The following is a 19718-nucleotide window of genomic DNA, read 5'->3' on the forward strand; positions in this document are numbered from 1 at the left end:
ATAAAGAACTCACCAGGAAAGAGGAGTGGGGGTGTGAAGGTGCCGGTGGGGCGGGTGGGGGGGATAGGGGCAGGAAGAAAAGATTCTGTTGTGTGACTCATCTTGCTGGATTCTGCTGTGTCGTTTGTGTTGCTATGATTCTGCTGTGTCGTTTGTGTTGCTATGATTCTGCTGTGTCGTTTGTGTGGCTATGATTCTGCTGTGTCGTTTGTGTTGCTATGATTCTGCTGTGTCGTTTGTGTTGCTATGATTCTGCTGTGTCATTTTGTGCTGCTATGATTCTGCCATGTCATTTGTGTTGCTGGATTCTGCTGTGTCATTTGTGTTGCTATGATTCTGCTGTGTCATTTGTGTTGCTATGATTCCGCTGTGTCGTTTGTGTTGCTATGATTCTGCTGAGTCATTTGTGTTGCTATCATTCCGCTGTGTCATTTGTGTTGCTGGATTCTGCTGTGTCATTTGTGTTGCTATGATTCTGCTGTGTCGTTTGTGTTGCTATGATTCTGCTGTGTCGTTTGTGTTGCTATGATTCTGCTGTGTCGTTTGTGTTGCCATGATTCTGCTGTGTCGTTTGTGTTGCTATGATTCTGCTGTGTCGTTTGTGTTGCTATGATTCTGCTGTGTCGTTTGTGTTGCCATGATTCTGCCATGTCGTTTGTGTTGCTATGATTCTGCCATGTCGTTTGTGTTTTGTGTTGCTATGATTCTGCCATGTCGTTTGTGTTGCTATGATTCTGCTGTGTCGTTTGTGTTGCTATGATTCTGCTGTGTCGTTTGTGTTGCTATGATTCTGCTGTGTCGTTTGTGTTGCTATGATTCTGCTGTGTCATTTGTGTTGCTATGATTCTGCTGTGTCATTTGTGTTGCTGTGATTCCGCTGTGTCATTTTGTGCTGCTGGATTCTGCTGTGTCGTTTGTGTTGCTGGATTCTGCTGTGTCGTTTGTGTTGCTATGATTCTGCTGAGTCGTTTGTGTTGCTATGATTCTGCTGTGTCGTTTGTGTTGCTATGATTCTGCTGTGTCGTTTGTGTTGCTGGATTCTGCTGTGTCATTTGTGTTGCTATGATTCTGCCATGTCGTTTGTGTTGCTATGATTCTGCTGAGTCATTTGTGTTGCTATGATTCTGCTGTGTCGTTTGTGTTGCTATGATTCTGCTGTGTCGTTTGTGTTGCTGGATTCTGCTGTGTCATTTGTGTTGCTATGATTCTGCTGAGTCATTTGTGTTGCTATGATTCTGCTGTGTCGTTTGTGTTGCTATGATTCTGCTGAGTCGTTTGTGTTGCTGGATTCTGCTGTGTCGTTTGTGTTGCTGGATTCTGCTGTGTCGTTTGTGTTGCTATCATTCCGCTGTGTCATTTGTGTTGCTGGATTCTGCTATGTCATTTGTGTTGCTATGATTCTGCTGTGTCGTTTGTGTTGCTATGGTTCCGCTGTGTCATTTTTTGTTGCTGGATTCTGCTGAGTCATTAGCGTGGCTGGATTCTGCTGTGTTCTCAGTGTTCAAGGATTCTGTTGTACCTTCTTTGTTGCATAGTTCTGAAAGAACGAACGAAAGGACGAACGAACGAACGAACGAAAGGACGAATGAACGAACGAACGAATGAATGAACGAACGAACGAACAAATGAACGAACGAACGAACGAACGAAAGAACGAACGAACGAACGAACGAACGAAAGGACGAACGAAGGAACAAACGAATAAATGAACGAACGAACGAACGAACGAACGAAAGAACGAATAAATGAACGAAGGAACAAACGAACGAACGAACGAACGAACGAAAGGACGAACGAACGAATGAATGAATGAACGAACGAACGAACGAATGAATGAATGAACGAACGAACGAACGAACGATCAAACGAATAAATGAACGAACGAATGAATGAACGAACGGACGAATGAACGAACGAATGATCGAACGAACGAACGAACAACGAAAGGACGAACGAATGATCGAACGAACGAACGAACAACGAAAGGACGAACGAACGAACGAACGAACGAAAGGACGAACGAACGAACGAATGAATGAATGAACGAACGAACGAACGAACGAACGAACAAACGAATAAATGAACGAACGAATGAATGAACGAACGGACGAATGAACGAACGAACGAACGAATGAACACCCCACCTGCCGGGGACGACACCTGCCGAGGAGCGTGTGACGTCTGGGAAAGGGGTGGATGACCTGGTTGAGAACTGCCGCTCCCTGCTTCAGCACGTCGTGGAGCAGCAGAGGCCTGTGTCGCGGGGATTCCTGTACGGCCCTGCACATGGAACAGGTCCAAAGGTGCAATGAAGAAGAAGAAGAGGAAGAAGAAGAAGAAGATTGACTGATTGATTGAATCTTTAATGGGTAAAGAATTAGGTGCAGTAAAGGCCTGTATGTATGGCCGTGCATATGGAACAGGTCCAAAGGTGCAATGAAGAACAAGAACAGGAAGAAGAAGAAGAAGATTGACTGATTGATTGAATCTTTAATGGGTAAAGAATTAGGTGCAGTAAAGGCCTGTATGGCCGTGCATATGGAACAGGTCCAAAGGTGCAATGAAGAAGAAGAAGAAGAAGAACAAGAAGAACAAGATTGATTGATTGATTGATTGAATCTTTAATGGGTAAAGAATTAGGCGCAGTAAAGGCCCTTTTTTTTACAATTCTGCCCATTTAACGACACAAAACATAAAAAAAAATAAAGAACGACACAAAACATAAAAAATAAAGAAATAAAATGAAACAAAATAAAATAAGATAATAAAAACGATGAATAAGAATAGTAACTGGAATAGTCTATTCAAAGAAGAAAAAGAAGAAGAAACTTCTTATGGCTGTCTAGAAACTGTAAACTTAAACACTCGGTGGTTTCCGCGTGTTTGGGTTTTTTTTTTCCCTTGCTTTTTATTTGGAGTGTGTGTGTGGGGGGGGTGCTTTTGTCTTGTTTGTTTTGACGTCATTTTTGGTGTGTGTGTGTGTGTGTGTGTGTGTGTGTGTGTGTGTGTGTGTGTGTGCGCGCGCCTCTGTGTGTGTGTGTGTGTGTGTGTGTGAGTGCGCGTGTTTTACGTGTGCAAGACCCCTCCTGCACACGTTTTCTATCTCTATCGATTGAAAAGCACTCACAACACCACTTGAGAACTAGTGGTTTAACAAGAAGGAAGTGAAGGAACAAAGGACAGACAGACAGACAGACAGACAGACAGACATATTTTGTTTGGTCCTTTCTTTTCTAGTTTGTTCATTTCGTCTTCGGCTCAACTATGATTTTTTCCAAGTACGTTTAGGAAACATTGATCAGCGGAGACAGATAATCAGATGTAGGCTACATTTTCCGTCTTCCAGGAAGTCAAGTTTTACAACTCCGTACATCATGGGTTATTAAAGATTAATCATTGAACCAATCAACGTTAATCTGACTAAATAATGATGATGATGACGACGACGACAACAACACCAACAACAGCAACAACTACAAGAAGAAAAAGAACGGAACACCAGCTCAACTCACTTGTTCTGAGTTGTTCAAAGTCAGACTCGTCTGAACCGCGGACGCACCTGTACCACCAACCCTTTCACTGCTGCTGTTGATGCTCGGCATTTGAGGTGCCGCTGACACCCCCGTTTGGGTAAACCCCGCCTGACCATGATGATGATGATGATGACGGCCCTGGCTCTGGCTCTGATGAGACAATCCTGACACAGTCTGAGGGTAAGGAAGAGGAGCAGCAGCAGTGGCTGAAGAACCACCACCACCACCACCACCACCACCACCATCACCACCGCCAGCAAGAGTGGGGACCGGCGCTGGGGTACCCTCTGCCGGAGACCCTTGGGCCTGCGGGTGGAACAAGGCTTTGATGAAGGTGCGGCTGGCAGCCTCCCCGTATCTGTGTACTGGGAGGTTCGAACCCAGCCCGGCGAGGTGCGGGCAGGACGGGTCCTGGGTGTGCAGCAGCCAGGGGTTGGTGTTGATGAAGCGTCCGATGGGCAACGATGTCGTGCAGTACGCGCACCTTTGTCATCAACACAAAAACCGTGCAGCAGATGTAATGATAGTAGTGTAGCCGTGTACCGAGGGGTTATTCAAGGGTACGGCACAAAAGACTTAACTAAATGGTTGATTGAATCAATGAATGGATAAACAAGATCCCACGCACAGGCCAGGAACATATAGAGGCCAGTCACAAATGGGTTTTTCTATTGCTTTATTTACAATAGTTGTAAGAACAATAAAAGAGAAAACTAAGAAGAAGAGACCTAAGAGAAGAAATAATGAGAAGACTAAAAGAGAAGACAGTGCCTGGAATGACACAAACAAATGTCATAATACAGCTTGTACGTGAGGCAAGCTAATACAGCTTGTGCGTGAGGCAAATATTGGAGCAAGCATAGCGCTTGGTCATAGTAGTAGTATACAATTGTGTAGCAGTCAGTCGTGTTCGACTATGACCATCAGAACAGCAAAGGAGGGAAGAGCTGTCCCAGCTATCTGGGCAAGAACTCGATTATGGTGGAGAGTGTCTTGCCCAAGTTACATACCCACTCTCTCGGCCAAGAGGGTTTTTAGGACAGTCGGTGTTGGGATGGTTCCCAAAGGCCGTCTAGCCCCCCCAAGGCTGCAGCACTAAGAAGAGCCAGTGCAATGTTGCCTCCTAGTTTCAGAGTCATAGTTCTTCACAAAAATACTAAGCAGGAAATGATTTCCCACTGTAATGGAGAAACCACTGATAATACAGCTCTCACTTTGCTGTTGGCCCAACTGTAAACTTACGTCAATCTGTGATATAAAGCTCATACATACTGGCCGTATACAATACAATACAATACAATACAGTACAATAAATACAATACAATACATCTTTATTCATCCATTTGGAAATAGAAATTGTGCATCCACAGGCTCGTCACTCACCCTACACAATCTCAGCCCGCAGCCAAGCCCAACACACTTACAACATGACAAAGGTTGAACAAAAGATTTTTGAAAAAGCAACGTATTAAGCTAAATGCACACAAGCAAATAGTACAACAGTAGTAGTAGCAGTAGTAGTATAAGCGAAAGAAGACGCAGCAGCAATAGTAATAGTAGTAATATTGCTAGCAGTAGTAATAGTAGTAGTTCCTGTTGTTATTGTTGCAGTAGTGGTAGTGGTAGTAGTAAGAGCAGTAGTTGTTATTAGCACGCGCGCGCACACACACACAGACACACACACACACACACACACACACACACACACACACACACCGCGTGCACGCACACTTACAAAGACACACAGAATACTCACCTACAAGCCTGCACACTTTATTAAGGAGAGAGAGAGAGGAGAAGAAGAAGAAGAAGAAGAAGAAGAAGAAGAAGAAGAAAATGCTTGAACGTAAAGACAAGAAATAATACCACCAGTAAAAGCCGCAACAGTAGCAACAAAAACACGTGTGTGTGTGTGTGTGTGTGTGTGTGTGTGTGTGTGTGTGTGTGTGTGTGTGTGTGTGACATTATGTATGTGTGGCATTATGTGTGTGACATTGTATGCGTGATATTTTGTGTGCATATGTGTGCGTGCGCGCGTGTATGTGTATGTGTGTGTATGTGTTTGTGTGTGTGTGCGTGTGTTTGTGTGTGTGTGTGTGTGTATTTGTGTGTGTGTGTGTGTGTGTGTGTGCGTGCGCGCGCGCGCGTGAGTATTGTGTGTGTGTGCGTGCACGTGTGCGTGTGTGCATACGTGTGTGTGTGTGTGTTTAATGAACGTCATTTACAAAACAGAGTTCCTGAAAAAAAGTAAAAGAAAAGAACGATGTGAGTTCCTTCCACTAACCTGACAGTGGAGCTAGCCCGGTCAGCCAGGTAGAACCCAGCTTCTGCCAGCCTGGTGACCCACACGCCCTGTGGCACGTGGCACTTGTGAAAAGTGGACAGGCGGTTGATCTCCTGCTGCAGGTCTGGCTGACCGTCCGCCTGCAGCCAGCCCACGGTGCCAAAAACGGGGCGATAGTAGTGGATCGTTGATGCGGACAGCAGTCTCTCCGCTGCGTTGCTGTGATGCTCATTGTCCCCTCGTGGCACTACACCGCCGCTGCTGCTGTCTTCTTCGGAGTGCTTGGTACTGGTACTGGTACTGGTACTGGTACTGGTCTTGGTCTTGGTCTTGGTCTTAGTCAGTGAGGAACGTTGCTGCTGAGTCGCCAACAAAAGACTTTGTTGGAAATAAGGGACAGACAGTTTTAGTTTTGATGAAGTGTGTGCTGCTTTTTCTTCTTTAGGTTCCTGTCCGAAATTTGTCAGCAGAGCTTTTAGTCGTCTGTGTTCCGAAGACACTGATTTAGTGCCTAAGCCTTCTTCAAGAGTAGAGGCGCGACTTTTGTTGACTGTCAAGAGCGCTGGAACACAGGAGTCGGAAACCTCGTCCCGCGTCTTTTGAACGTCTTCAGTGTTCCTGTCCGCATCTGTTTCATTGCATCTTTCTGAGACGGTCACTGTTGTCTCGCCGTTCGTGGCGTTTCTTTGCGGTCCAGATCCGTCACTGCCAGACACTGAAATGTTTCTGGCCAGGTCATTTTCAGCATGGAATCCCGACAAGTCTGCTGCATTGTCAGTATGATTTGTCAGGTTTCCTGGTTCAGCTTCCTCCGCATTCTCTGAGACGCACATTTCTCCGTTTTCAAACATGATGTGCTTCTCTTCCTCGGCTTGTACGGGCATTTCTGCTCGGATTGGACGCGATGGTTTCAAAGGAATCAGAGGACAACTTTGTTCTGGGCCGGAGGAAGGTTTTGTCCGTTCGTGACTTGGGGGAGGAGACAGAAGGTTCGGGTCTCTAACTGGTAAAGACTGCACTTTTGGAAACATGTCAAGCTTCTGTGCAAGCTTCCGATGTCTTTGCAGTCCATTGTACACGTTCATTTGGCCGATATTGACATTATATGGGAGACTGTCCGCAGCGTTTGACCCAAATTTGCACATTTTCATGACATCTGACTCGATCACCGTACATCTGCCATGAGCAAAGCGATCCTCGGCCGTGTGACCATACGCGGGAAAATCAGCACACTTCCAGAAACGTTGTGGACGATGTGGCAAAGTGGCTGTTTTGAAAAAACCACAAGTCACAATTCGGCGAGAAAAACGTTCCAAAACTCCCAAAGCGTACATCATGATATAGCGTTGAGTCGGTTCCCAAATTCCGTATGCATCTGGAATTCGTTTCAAGATGTCTCCACGCTGGTAATCAGGGGAATAATACAGTATCCTCGTAAGCTTCAGGGCTGGGAAATTGTACATTATAGTTATCCAGTCGACGGTAAAATGGTGGCTGTAAGGACAAGCACCCGCGATGGAGCGCAGATGTTTTGAGTACATCGTGAGTGGTCTGGGGATTTATCTCACTGGTTTAACTGTTCAGTCGTTGATATTCACGTTTGGTATCCTGAAACACACACACACACACACACACACACACACACACACACACGCACACACACAGTGGACACCCCCCCCCCCCCCACACACACACACACACACACACACACACTTGAATTAAGAGAGGCGTCTTTTTTGCTCAAACAGTTCTTTATAACACCGTTGAAATCGGGAAGTTCAAACAACACTTTCTTTGTTTGGAGTGTTGGGACTGGTCAATACTCCTTTCATTGTATAGGGCCGCGGTAAGGTTTTGGATAGATTCTGGAAAAAAGACTTTTTCTAGAAGCTGGTGAGTTACATCCTCGTCCAGTCTTAAACAAAAAAAAGACAACAACAGGAAAACAATACTGAGGCAACAACATCCTCAGATTTTGGTTTGTTCGTTTGTTTTGCTTTGATTTGCTTTCACTGGATTCCACGTAGAGTTTTGTGTGCCAGTGAGCTTAAAAACAACAATACCAGAACCACAAACGCACCTCTGAGTGTCAGTAGTCGCTCACAGTGTACGAAAATTCCAGGTATCTACTAAACGATGTGTCCTACAGGATTTGGTTTAGTACACCAGAATATTCATAGAAAGCAGGATGAAGTTCAAGTTTGTTAATGAGTCTAAAAGCTAAAACAAATTTCCATGATTATCATTGTCACGTTATCTTCCTCATCCTGATCATCACACAATACAAGAAAATCCCGAAAATGTTCTTCAGATCGGGACTGTTGTGCAGCAGAACAGCAATGGTGACGACGATGATGATGATGATCAGGAGGAGGAGGAGGGTAGAGGGGGAGCGCATGGGAGAGAAGTACTGTCTTGTGTCTTGAGTCTTGACAGATTTATTGATTTGGCCTTTAGATAGACAAATAGATAGATCGATAGCCCATACATACACTGACGAAGAACTCCATCGGTGATTATCGGAAACTCCAGAGCTTAAATTCTGCGGCCAATGACGCTCAGCGCTAAACTGAAGGGGCCATTGTCCTTTCGACAATAGACCGCTAGAGAGTTCCGTGTTTACATGACTTATACAGGCGCGTCAGATGATCTGTGCTCTCGAAGTTGATTGGCTCTCCGAAATTTCGAGCAACAAAGCGATTGAGAGAGGAAGACAGCGCGAAACAGAAGGCTTCTTTCTTCGACTTTTTGCTTCATTTTTTTTTTTTTTTTCTTCTTTTTTTCTTTTTTGTTGTGCATATATTGTACAGTTTGGTTGTAGCAATGGAGGCTATCAACTGAAGAAATGGAGGACAGCACATATGTTTGCTGTTTTGGCTTGTGTCGATCGCCTTTGGTATTGTTTGCGATTTCGAGTAAAAGTTCGATACACGTGCGCAACATCCAGGATGACCGCGAACCTCTCCAACGGTCTATTACACGACATGTTCTCACGGCAACCGACAGAAAACACGTTATGACACGTTCCCACTAAGTCCAGTCAGTTGCTGACAGCAGTGTGTAAGTTGTTCGAGAATTGTGCTCACGTCATTTTGTGCAATCCTCGCGTCATGCACCGTACGTCAGAGGTTGACGTGTACACAAAATAAGTAAAACCGACAGCTGGTTCAAGGGACAGAACCTTTCAATTATTAAGCCAGCAGAATCCACGCCCGGGATTTAAGTCCGTAGCGTGAATCCTAACAACAACAATAATAATATTCATTTTTTTCGTCTGGAGAGCGCCGTTTTGTATCTGACTGACAGCAATTATAACTGGCTGTGTCCGACTGAAAAAGAACCCATTGCAACATAGGTGTTATCATCTGGCAAAATTCTATATAGAAGAAATTCACTTTAATATGTACGCACATATGTATATAAAATCATTATATGCATGCACTCGAGGCCTGACTATTGAGCGTTGCCGGGGTTATGCTGTTGGTCCGTCCGACATCTCAGTGCCCAGTGCGGCTGTGGATGTGGTGCAGCGTATATGGATTTTGTGCGACTGAATAACGTGACACCTCCTCAGGAAACTAAAACTGAAAACTCAGTGAAACTGAAAGTTTTCATCTTTCAACTGAGGCTAACGGTCCGCGGGCCAGCGCCGCCAAATTCATGTTCACAAGTTCTCTGATTTCAGCCACGTTTCTCGTGTTTCAAACGCATAGTTCAGTTCAGTTCAGTTCAGTTGGCTCAAGGAGGCGTCACTGCGTTCTGACAAATCCATATACGCTACGCCACATCTACTAAGCAGATGCATGACCAGCCACACAGTGTGACGGCGCTTAGTCTGGCCTTGATGGAAAATTATAATAAAACAAAATAAACAAAACAAAATTAAATGAAATAAACATGAATAAACATGAACACACACACACACACACACACACACACACACACACACACACACACACACACACACACACACACACACACACACACTGTGACACTGATACACATTAACAGTAGATTGTGAACACTGATCTGGTCTAAGTTTCAGTTTCAGTAGCTCATGGAGGCGTCACTGCGTTCGGACAAATCTATATACGCGACACCACATCTGCCAAGCAGATGCCTGACCAGCAGCGTAACCAGGCACTCAGTCAGGCCTTGAGAAGAAAAAAAAAGAACTACTACTACTAATAATAATATGTATAAGGCGCAAAATATTGATGAAGTCAACTTTTAGCGTAAAAAAAAAAATAAATAAATAATAATAATAATTAAAAATTAAATAAGTAAATAAATAATAGAATAATAATAATACCTATAACGTGTTGCATGCCTTCAAAAACTGGTCAAAAACATGGGGGACATGAACAAGCGTTTGAGTCGACATCTGTCCAGTCACGGTAAAAATTACGGATAAATTTGATGGAAAAGAACTCACTCACCTCGCTGTTTGTACAGGTTTTGGTGTGATCACAGTCCAAGACGGGTCCTTTCAAGCGGAAAGACTGAACTGGAATAAATGGCACTTGATTCTCTGTTTTCCTCGTTGTCAAACTCAACTCTGTCCAGCGCTCACCCTGTCGGTCAGTGTGTCTACGAAGTGAAACCGCAGTTGACGACATAACTGCGATTGTCCACGAACGGGAATTCCTGATTTGAGACAGCGTTGTGTTGGAATAGGAAATTTCCAATTTTATATTTAGCACACAGTCTCTGTCAGCGACAAGTTCGGTGAGCGCGCGTGACATTCTGTGTGTGTGTGTGTGTGTGTGTAAGCTGCGATACGCAGTAGGAATGTGCGTGGGGGAGGGGGTGGGGGGAGGTGGTGCAGGGTAGTCAACTGAATGCATGTTTCAGTGTCAGTCAGTTGCATATCTGTTATGCATGTGTGTGTGTGTGTGTGTGTGTGTGTGTGTGTGTGTGTGTGTGTGTTTGAATGTACCAGTGTGTGTGTGTGTTCTGCCTTTGTCTTTCTTCTTCTGCTGCCGCTGCTGCTGCTTTTTCGCTTTTCCCTTAAGGGCTGTATGTATAAAAAAAAAAATATAAATAAATAAAAATATATATAAGCAGCTATGCTTACTCCACTACCCTCGTGAAATGAAAAATCGTTTCCTCTCTCTCTCTCTCTCTCTCTCCGGAAGTGACAACAGACTCGTGCAACGAATTGGGTCAGTGCTAAATATATTCCTGTGGCAGTTTGCCGACGGAAGCTAAAAATAGACACAGCACATCCCGAGCTGGACTGTTTATTTGAGACGCAAAAAAAAAAAAAAAAAAAAAAAAAAAATCATGTGCTCAGTCCAATACAGCGTCAGTATCAGTATCAGTAGCTCAAGGAGGCGTCACTGCTATCGACATCTGCTAAACAGATTCCTGACCTGCAGCGTAACCCAACGCGTTTAGTCAGGCCTTGAGAAGAAAAAAAAAGATAAACGAATATATATATATATATATATATATAAGAAAAGAGAAGGAGAAGAAGAAGAAGAAATAAAAATAAAATAAAGACAATAATGATAATAAATAAACAAATAAGCAAATAAATGTAAAACATACAGCCTACACAAACACACCCACACACACATGTGCACAGAGCTCTCCTGACACATGTGTACACTTACATGCTCGTGCATGCATACACGCACAAAAACTGGCACATAGAAACACACGTGTGCGTGTGTGACATTTCTAATACATTTGAATTGTGCAATTAAAGTGATTGAAGCTAAGCTGATTTTGTGAAAGTACACTGACAGTATAGATTAGGTAAAGCTTATACTGTGTCAAAGTGACTCAAATGAATCAGTTTATCATGTTGCACTGTACTGGAGTAAATCGTATAGGAGAGAGCATGATGACTAAATTACAATTAAAACACTGATACATATCAGGTAGTTTTAACCAATAACTGATATTAATCCAACACTATCTTCTAATCTTGACAGAATACTACACACATCTTAGAGTAATGAGAATCTGTGAAACACTGTAGCATCATAAGTGATATCAGCATGTGAAATGATACATGAATAATAAACAAGATAGAATTGGTGGCTTTGATATAATACTGGCAACCCAGAGGATAAATAGTCAGCGCTCAATACAGAGACTGGAAGAACTGCCATGTCTTAACCATTAAGTGGTGAATGAACCTACACAAGTTATCCGTCTCATCAAAGCCAAATATCAACATAGCTAAGTTTGTGATGAACATTTAAATATCCTCCACCAAAGCTTCAGCGGGATAAAGAACCTAACCTTCATCAGTGGCAGCAAATGAGAAAGAACGCATCATATGCACTCACTAGAACATTCTCCGACAAACTATCAGTGTCCAGACACGTCACTGATTGTGACGTTAAGAAGAATGGAATACTGCTACAAGCATATGACAACATGGCAGTTTTCTATATCAATCATAGCTGAGCTGTGACTACATGTCAAAGCAATAACCGAACAAAGCAATATCAACATAGTCATATGAACACAGGTAATGTGCCAGACAATATACAGATCATCAACACATTCTAGACAGTACTTACAGCGATATGGCGATGACACCAGCCATTGTGGGAACACACACACAACACACACTGCTTGTGACTCAGCAAGAGAGAGAGAGAGAGAGAGAGAGCGGCTCTGATCAGATGACTGGCCAGGTGAAAAGTGACCAGATGATCATCCATTCCATCAATTTATGCAAGTTAAGCTAACTGCAATCAGGCTAAATCTCATTAGAATTATTTGTTTCAAGGTGTTCAGTGATAGATTTCTAAATGATTCCTGAGCCAATCTATGCCAGATAGGTCGCAAAAGAAACAGCTCAACACCTACTTTCTAATGAGTATAAAATGAAGTGTTGATTATTTAAGATGAATTTATATTCTTAATTTAAGTCACCTGAAAAGGGTAGTTTCAACGAGCTCATCACGGAAAATTACAAACTGTGTTAAATCAGTTTAACGTAGGCAAACACAAAAGGTATAGATTTAAAGATGGAATTGCAACGATTCTGCCAGTATATAATACTTTTAGTTTGCTGATCCGACAAAAGAGTTGTTTAATGAGATATTGTCATCAGAAACACAGATTCCAGCTCAACCAATGATGTACTGCGACACTGGTTAGAGTGGTTGTGTGGCGAGAAGGACAAAATGACGTAAGCTTACCATCAGTTGAAATCTTTAGATTGACGAGCAATTAAACTGAAATCAAGTATGCTTCTAACTGATTAAAGTGTGTGTGTAAGCACAACAAATATAATGTTACAGTGAACGATACAGAGACTTAATTTAATGGATGTTTAGAGAATAGGTTTAGAATGGACTTTGCATCAAACTGGGAATGGCGTCACATATTCTGCATGGGCAGTTGAAGACCGGCATGTTAGTGGTGAAGAAGACGTTTGCTATAGCTCAGCTTTCAGTTTGCGCTGTGAGTTGAACTATGGTTATTTGCCGCTAGCTGAGCACTTGGCTACATCTCCCCCCATCTTTTGAAATCCATCGTCCACTATGGTTAGTTAAAAGTAATTCTTGTGAGCAGACTTAGCTGAGCATCAACAAGAATTATTGAGCAGGTAAAGGGAGATAATTTAGCTGACAACTGATAGCAGAGTGAAATTTTGAATGACCGCACCATTCTTAGGAACAATACCCTACTTCTATAGTCAAAGTGGCTTTAGCCAGGTGAAGTTATGGGTTTGAACTTAGTCCAATGCATCCAAAGTAAACTTTGAAGAGTTTGATATAGAGAAGGAGATCCAATTTGATAAATACTCTATGAAGTTGGAAAGCATTCATTTGTGTGTGCATATCAATCTATGTATCATATCACTGTCAGATGCACATGTAGAGTAGCGTACATGTATAACAGCATGGATTATAACAAGAATTTTGCAGAAATATCTTAAATGAGAATAGAATTACAGCATGAACAGGAATGATATGAAAAATTACATAATAGCACTGTTTCAGTTTAGCAAGAATAAAAAAAATAAACAAACAACATGAGTATTGGCATCATGACTGTTCATTTGCAGTGTCACTGTTCTGGCTGTTAAAATATATCTATCATCACCAGTCCCATCACAAAGTTGGTGGTGCCCTGGATGCCAGTTGTGTGGATCGCCTAGGGGCAGGATCTGGTGGTAGTGGAGTCAGCTCTGGTGTGGCTTGCGGGGTTGATGTTCTGGCTCCACTGTCTCACACCAAATAAAGTACAAGATCAGCACTCTATGCTACAAATGTATTCACAAATCAGCCCCTTCCTATCTCTGTGGCTGCCTTCTCCTCTACACTCCATCTCGCTCACTACGATCAGCATGTAAAATGAAGACGGGAAAGAATGATTGAATGGTCTATCGAGAAGAGTCAGAAGGGAGATCTGTCCTGAGTCGGATGCTAGCAGTAGGTTATTCAGGATGTGGAGGAGAGTGGTTTCGGTGCTGTAGTCAGCAGGATAGGCAGACTGAAATCACACACACACACACACACACACACACACACACACATACACACACTACACAACACACACACAACCCTCCCCCCTCCCCACCCAATCACCCTCACCAACGACCGAGTTGTGACAACACAGAGCCACCTGAACGTCACTGTGAGACTCCCGGCAGACATGGGGGCCTCAGGAATAGTGCTGTGGGGAAGCTCCTCGTACTACAAGCAGGCTCGCACCCAGTGCCAGAGACTGCAGAACCACCTGCGAACCGTGCTGGGCCCCTTCGTGAAAAAAACTGACACAGGTCATGTCTGACTGCAGCGCGGCCCTCTGTGGAGGAAATGGCAGGTGGGTGGGTGTTCGTGTGTATAGGGGCTTGGGGTGTCGGGGGAAGCAGTGTGTGTGTGTGTGTGTGTGTGTGTGTGTGTGTGTGTGTGGTGGGGGGTATATGTGTGTGAGGTGGGGGGGAGGGGAGGGAGGGGGAGGGGGAGAGGGGGGGTGACATGGGTTCATCACTATGATCCAGAGCCCAGTCGCAGCAATGGAAGCATTTTGACTCGCCACTTCGGAAGAAGGGACGTGTCCAACCCACGGCGGGCAAGACCATGCTCACGGTCTTTTGGGGACCAGCGCGGAGTAGTGATGATGGATTTCCTGGTAAAGGGTACCACAATTACCGGGACATACTACGCTTCATTGCCACAGAAATTTGCGGAAGGCCATCAAAACCGAGAGGTGTGACATGTTGACTAAAGATGTCCGCCTCCTGCAAGACAACGCCCCAGTTCACAACTCGCATGTTGCCCAGAGGGAAGCATGATCCTTTGCCTATTAAATCCTTCCTCACCACCCATACTATTCTGACCTCGCACCATCTGACTTCAACCTCTTTCCAACCGTGAAGTCATTTCTGAAGGGCAAGCACTTCCCAGACGATGAAACGCTTATTCCCGAAGTCATGGCTTCTGGTGCAACCAACAGACTTCTACAGGCAAGGTCTTCACAGCTGCCTAAAGCGATGGGAGATGTGTGTCACCCTTGGTGGTACCAATGTAGAGAAAGACAAAATAACTGTGCCCAAGTTTCGTTCCTCTCAGTCCCTGGGAAATGGGTCTGGGGAAATATTTAAAGAACATCTCTCGTTCGTGTGTTGCAGGTGCGTTCACAACTCCCATGACTCTCTGCTGAACGAGACGGAATCCAAACGGCTGTCGGGCCAGTGTGCTCCCCGTGCCTCTCGCTTCCGGGACTATCACTGCCGATGCTACAGCTCCTGGGAGGGAGCGTGCTGCCAGGATCGCAGACCCACACGGTGCCAGCCGCAAACCTCAAGGGACATAACCTCCTCAAAAGGCCACTCCAGTGGTGTCGCAAATTGGTTAACGTTTTCCGCGTTGGTCTGCATGGTCCAGCCATGACTGCCGGCGTCGCTGATTGGCTAACATTATTAGCGTCGATCTGGATCTATCCTTGACTGCGTCACTGATTGGTTTACATGTGTCACTCGGGATGCCATTCTCGCGACTTTTCTGTATTTTTCTTCTACTTCAGCCCATTGGTCAGTGTGTTTCATTGGCATTATCCCTAAGCTGCTCATCTTCAGTCTTCCATACTCAGCCACACTGTGGGACTGTCATAATTATGTTCAGGCAAATCTAATGCTGACTGGTTAACGGTGAAAATAATTTGACATTTCATATTGGCATGAATTTACTTGTTTTTTTATGTTTTAATCTATGTAGAAAGATCTTTATTCGTTCATTTACTTGTTCTTTTATGTTTCAACCCATGTCTGTAATTATTCATCTATTCATTTAATATTGGTTTATTCAGTTGTTCATTTTTCTTTTACCTCTAATGCAGTATCTATTACAAGGTGCCTCTGTTTTATATTCACCTTTCTAAATCATTACAGAATTCTGTAATATCTTGAGATTAGTCTTGGTTTGCGAAGAAATGCAAACCCGACTGAAGTGATAATGGTTTTATGAGTACAATGAGATTGTTTCACACTTTACAACGCTTGTCTTGCTTTCGGTTTCATACACCGCTTGGATTATTAAAAAAACCCAAACAACCATGTGTCTTGTCTGCAGGACAGACAAGAATAAAATCCAAACCATCATTACATAACTATAATGAATGAACACCTGAACTGATGTTTTATGTTATGTTTTGTTTTTCTCCTTCTCTTCCTGTTCTCACTTCTCTTACAATATGATTTTTTCCCCCTGGTCTTTTTTGCTCCCTTCTTATTTCTTTTCCTTCATCATCCATTACTTTCTCATGCTTCGTCTTCTTGCTTCTCTTCTTCTTCTCCTCTATATACCGAAAACAAGAAATGTCAGGAATTAAAAAAACTATGCTATAAACAGATAAACTGTTTATTCATTTGGAGGTCATCGTTCTTCTTGAAGGGGTAGAGAGTACACAAACAGCTACAGCACATCAAAAGGTCACTATAGATCGCAACTATGAAGGTTTATACATACATACATAGAAAAAATATATATATGTGTGTGTGTGTGGAGAGAGAGAGAGAGAGAGAGAGAGAGAGAGAGAGAGAGAGAGGTTAAAATTCCCGTATATTTACTGCAGTGAATTCATGATCCACTGAATCAAGGGCTTGACTTCGGAAGACAGAACGCAATGCTCTCCTGCCGTTTTAACCTCCTTCAGCTGAACCAAGTACATAACACCATGCAGCATTGCTTGAAACAGGGCCTCGGACCTCATCACTGGATCAGAAGTCCGATGCCTGACTGATTCTGACACGGTGCCTCCTTAATAATATCAAACAGTTTTCACAACACTTTCATCCTGAGCTGGCATTTAGGTCATTGATAGAACTGGTACCGTGGTCTCAATCTAACGTTTTAAAATTGGTCATTTCATTTCAGTTTTACTGATTTTATCTTTCATTTATTAATTTACTTTATCTAAATGATTTCTGATTTACTATTATTACTATTTAAAATCTCTTTTGTTACGTTTTTTCATTCTGTGTGTGTGTGTGTGTGTGTGTGTGTGTGTGTTGTCACTGTCATTTTCTAATGTTAATTTTTATACAAACCTATCTTAGCCCTACAAGGCCTGGTCAATGTTGGATTTATTAGAAGATCAGGCATCCACTTTTTTTTTTTTTTTTTTTTTTTAAAGCAGATCTGGTGTTGCATGTATAATCAGTACACACGCTTTGACACATCCTTGAAACTGAAACTCTCAGTATGATAAAAACCAGATAAACCGAAATGAAATGTAACTCATCTTAATTTCCATTTTTGCTTCATGAACAAGATTCATTGCATTTCAATATGCTTTGGTTGATATCGATGATGAGTAATTTCATGAATAATAGATCATGAGAAGTAATAATAATAATAATAGTATTTAAATAGCGTTGAATCTTGCGCAGAGACAAATCAATGCGCTTTCGCACCAGCCATTCACATGCATGCATAACTCTAAAACTGGAGAAACTGAAGACAAGGAAGAGGCAGGGAAGGGAGTATCAGCTGTTCCGAGACTGGAATATGAGAACATTAATAATCATTTCCTGCAGCACATTCTCACATTCATACATTCAATTCCCAATCACCCTACCTAACCAGTAACACCCCTGGCCCCCACCCTCACAACACACATCAGTACACATGGGCTAGAACGGTGAACCAGCCAAGTCACATACCACTGAAAAGGTATCAGCTGCTTTTCCTGTTTTGTTTTTTTTTAAAGAAGGGGAAAAAAAGAAAACATAGGACATAAGACAATATAAGGATACAAGAAACAATTTTATTCTCTGTAAACTTGATAGGAAAAACAAATAAAACTGCACGCAGGAAAAAATACAAAAAAAAAAAAAAAGAAAAAAAAAAAGGGTGGCGCTGTAGTGTAGTGACGCGCTCTCCCTGGGGACAGCAGCTCGAATTTTACACAGAAAAATCTATTGTGATAAAAAGCAATACAAATACAAATACAAACTCAAAGATTTTTTCTCTTTCTCTTGAGTATTCACATCACATTGAATATATAAATACATGTATACAGCGCAATCACAAAAGACAAAAAAACCCAACAAAAAACAAACAACGTACATTGCAATCGATGAAAATTAATGTACACTATGTAAAAAAAAAGAAGAGAAAACAACAACAAAAAAACACAAAAACAACCAAAACAATTCCTGTAACACATGAAAAACTCACCCACATTCAAACATCCAATCAACCCAACTGTCCCCTCCACAGGCACAAAGTGCCTGGAAACATTAACAGCACACTGGTCAAGCTTTTCCATAGCATCACATCACAGAACATAACATTGATTCAAGTGTCATTAAAGACTGAAAGAAAAACAAAGACCTTATACAACTCTGAATAACAACAGAAAAGCCTGTTTGGATGTCACAAGCATGTATCTGCTTCAAAAAACTCTTCCTCTCCTAACATTGTGAAAGAGTAAACGAATGTGTGTGTGTGTGTGTGTGTGTGTGTGTGCGCGCACGCATGCATGCTTTATGCTAATAAAATTCAAAAGCTTCCTTTCACTAAACTGATCAATATTTTCTTGCAAACTACTGATTCACTCCAAACCTAATTTTCTGTAGAGAACTTGCACTGCCCAAGTGTTGATTATATTGTAATATAACAATTTGTATTGATACTGACATATTTTGTTCTTTGCTATGGGCAGGGACACAGGTGATTAAGCTAGACTTATGTGTTCTGTCATGCTCTCATTACAATTAATTCTATTGGGAAGGCAGAACCACATGGACAAAAAGTAAGTGCAAACAAGGCTATTCGACTAATAGATGCTGCTTTTATCAACAATATGACAAGTCAGGTTACAATCAATAGCAATGGTCTTTTCATACTGCGTGTAAAACGTAACACTCTTCCTATACACAGCGTCATGTTTTGGACATTGAGATCCATTAAAAAAAACAACAACAAAAAACAACATAATCTCCCAAAGCATTTATTCAAACTGAGTGATAATTGCGAGAAAAGATGAACTGACTCAATATTGCTGCTCCTGGCTAATTTGTGATGTATGCGTCAAATCAACTTTCCCACACTGCAGAAGAAGTCACTATTTTAACTGGAACATAAAATGATAAAATCATTGCTATTAATCAGTGCCAATATGTAAGATAAAACAGCTTAAGTTCTGTGCAAAAAAAAAAAAAAAAAAATTTAACGGTCTCTTTCTCCAACTTTCCATCACATGTTATCGTGTATTGTCGATTGAATATAGGATTGAACGGGCAGGTCAACAACTTGAAACAAAATGGCGTCCTTGGCGTTCGCGAGGAATATGAGCACGCGCTTTGAATATGTATAAATATGTGTACGCAACGGATTTTTGCCCATGACCTTCTGGGCTCAGCCAATAGATCTATATATAAAATCTAATTGTAGTATTGATTTTAGTATTTTCTAAAAAAG

The 19718-nt window shown here is 42.4% G+C and overlaps 2 protein-coding genes across 2 annotated transcripts in view; one reads left to right on the forward strand and one right to left on the reverse strand.

The window, feature by feature from the left end:
- Positions 1 to 10437, reverse strand: part of LOC143297895 (uncharacterized) — a 21468-nt gene extending 11031 nt beyond the window's left edge. Inside the window, exons 1-4 of the mRNA XM_076610430.1 lie at positions 10257 to 10437; positions 5818 to 7425; positions 3513 to 4017; positions 2145 to 2280 (exon numbers count right to left, since the gene is read on the reverse strand). Coding sequence (XP_076466545.1) covers positions 2145 to 2280; positions 3513 to 4017; positions 5818 to 7358 — 2182 coding nt within the window. The 5' untranslated portion in view covers positions 7359 to 7425; positions 10257 to 10437. The remainder of the gene's footprint in view (positions 1 to 2144; positions 2281 to 3512; positions 4018 to 5817; positions 7426 to 10256) is intronic.
- Positions 10438 to 14413: 3976 nt separating this feature from the next.
- LOC143298178 (hyaluronidase conohyal-P1-like) lies at positions 14414 to 16581 on the forward strand. Its single transcript, XM_076610927.1, has 2 exons — positions 14414 to 14616; positions 15425 to 16581. The coding sequence occupies exons 1-2, from the start codon at positions 14576 to 14578 to the stop codon at positions 15684 to 15686; spliced, it is 303 nt and encodes a 100-aa protein (XP_076467042.1). The 5' UTR covers positions 14414 to 14575; the 3' UTR covers positions 15687 to 16581.
- The last annotated feature ends 3137 nt before the right edge of the window (positions 16582 to 19718 follow it).

This window comes from Babylonia areolata, chromosome 23 (genome assembly GCF_041734735.1).
Source record: "Babylonia areolata isolate BAREFJ2019XMU chromosome 23, ASM4173473v1, whole genome shotgun sequence".
NCBI lineage: Eukaryota > Metazoa > Mollusca > Gastropoda > Neogastropoda > Buccinidae > Babylonia > Babylonia areolata.

Coding starts and splice junctions, on each gene's coding strand:
- LOC143298178 (XM_076610927.1), top strand. CDS start 14,576: ATGTCTGACTGCAGCGCGGCCCTCTGTGGAGGAAATGGCAG. Junction 14,617..15,424: donor CTCTGTGGAGGAAATGGCAG/GTGGGTGGGTGT, acceptor CGTGTGTTGCAG/GTGCGTTCACAACTCCCATG.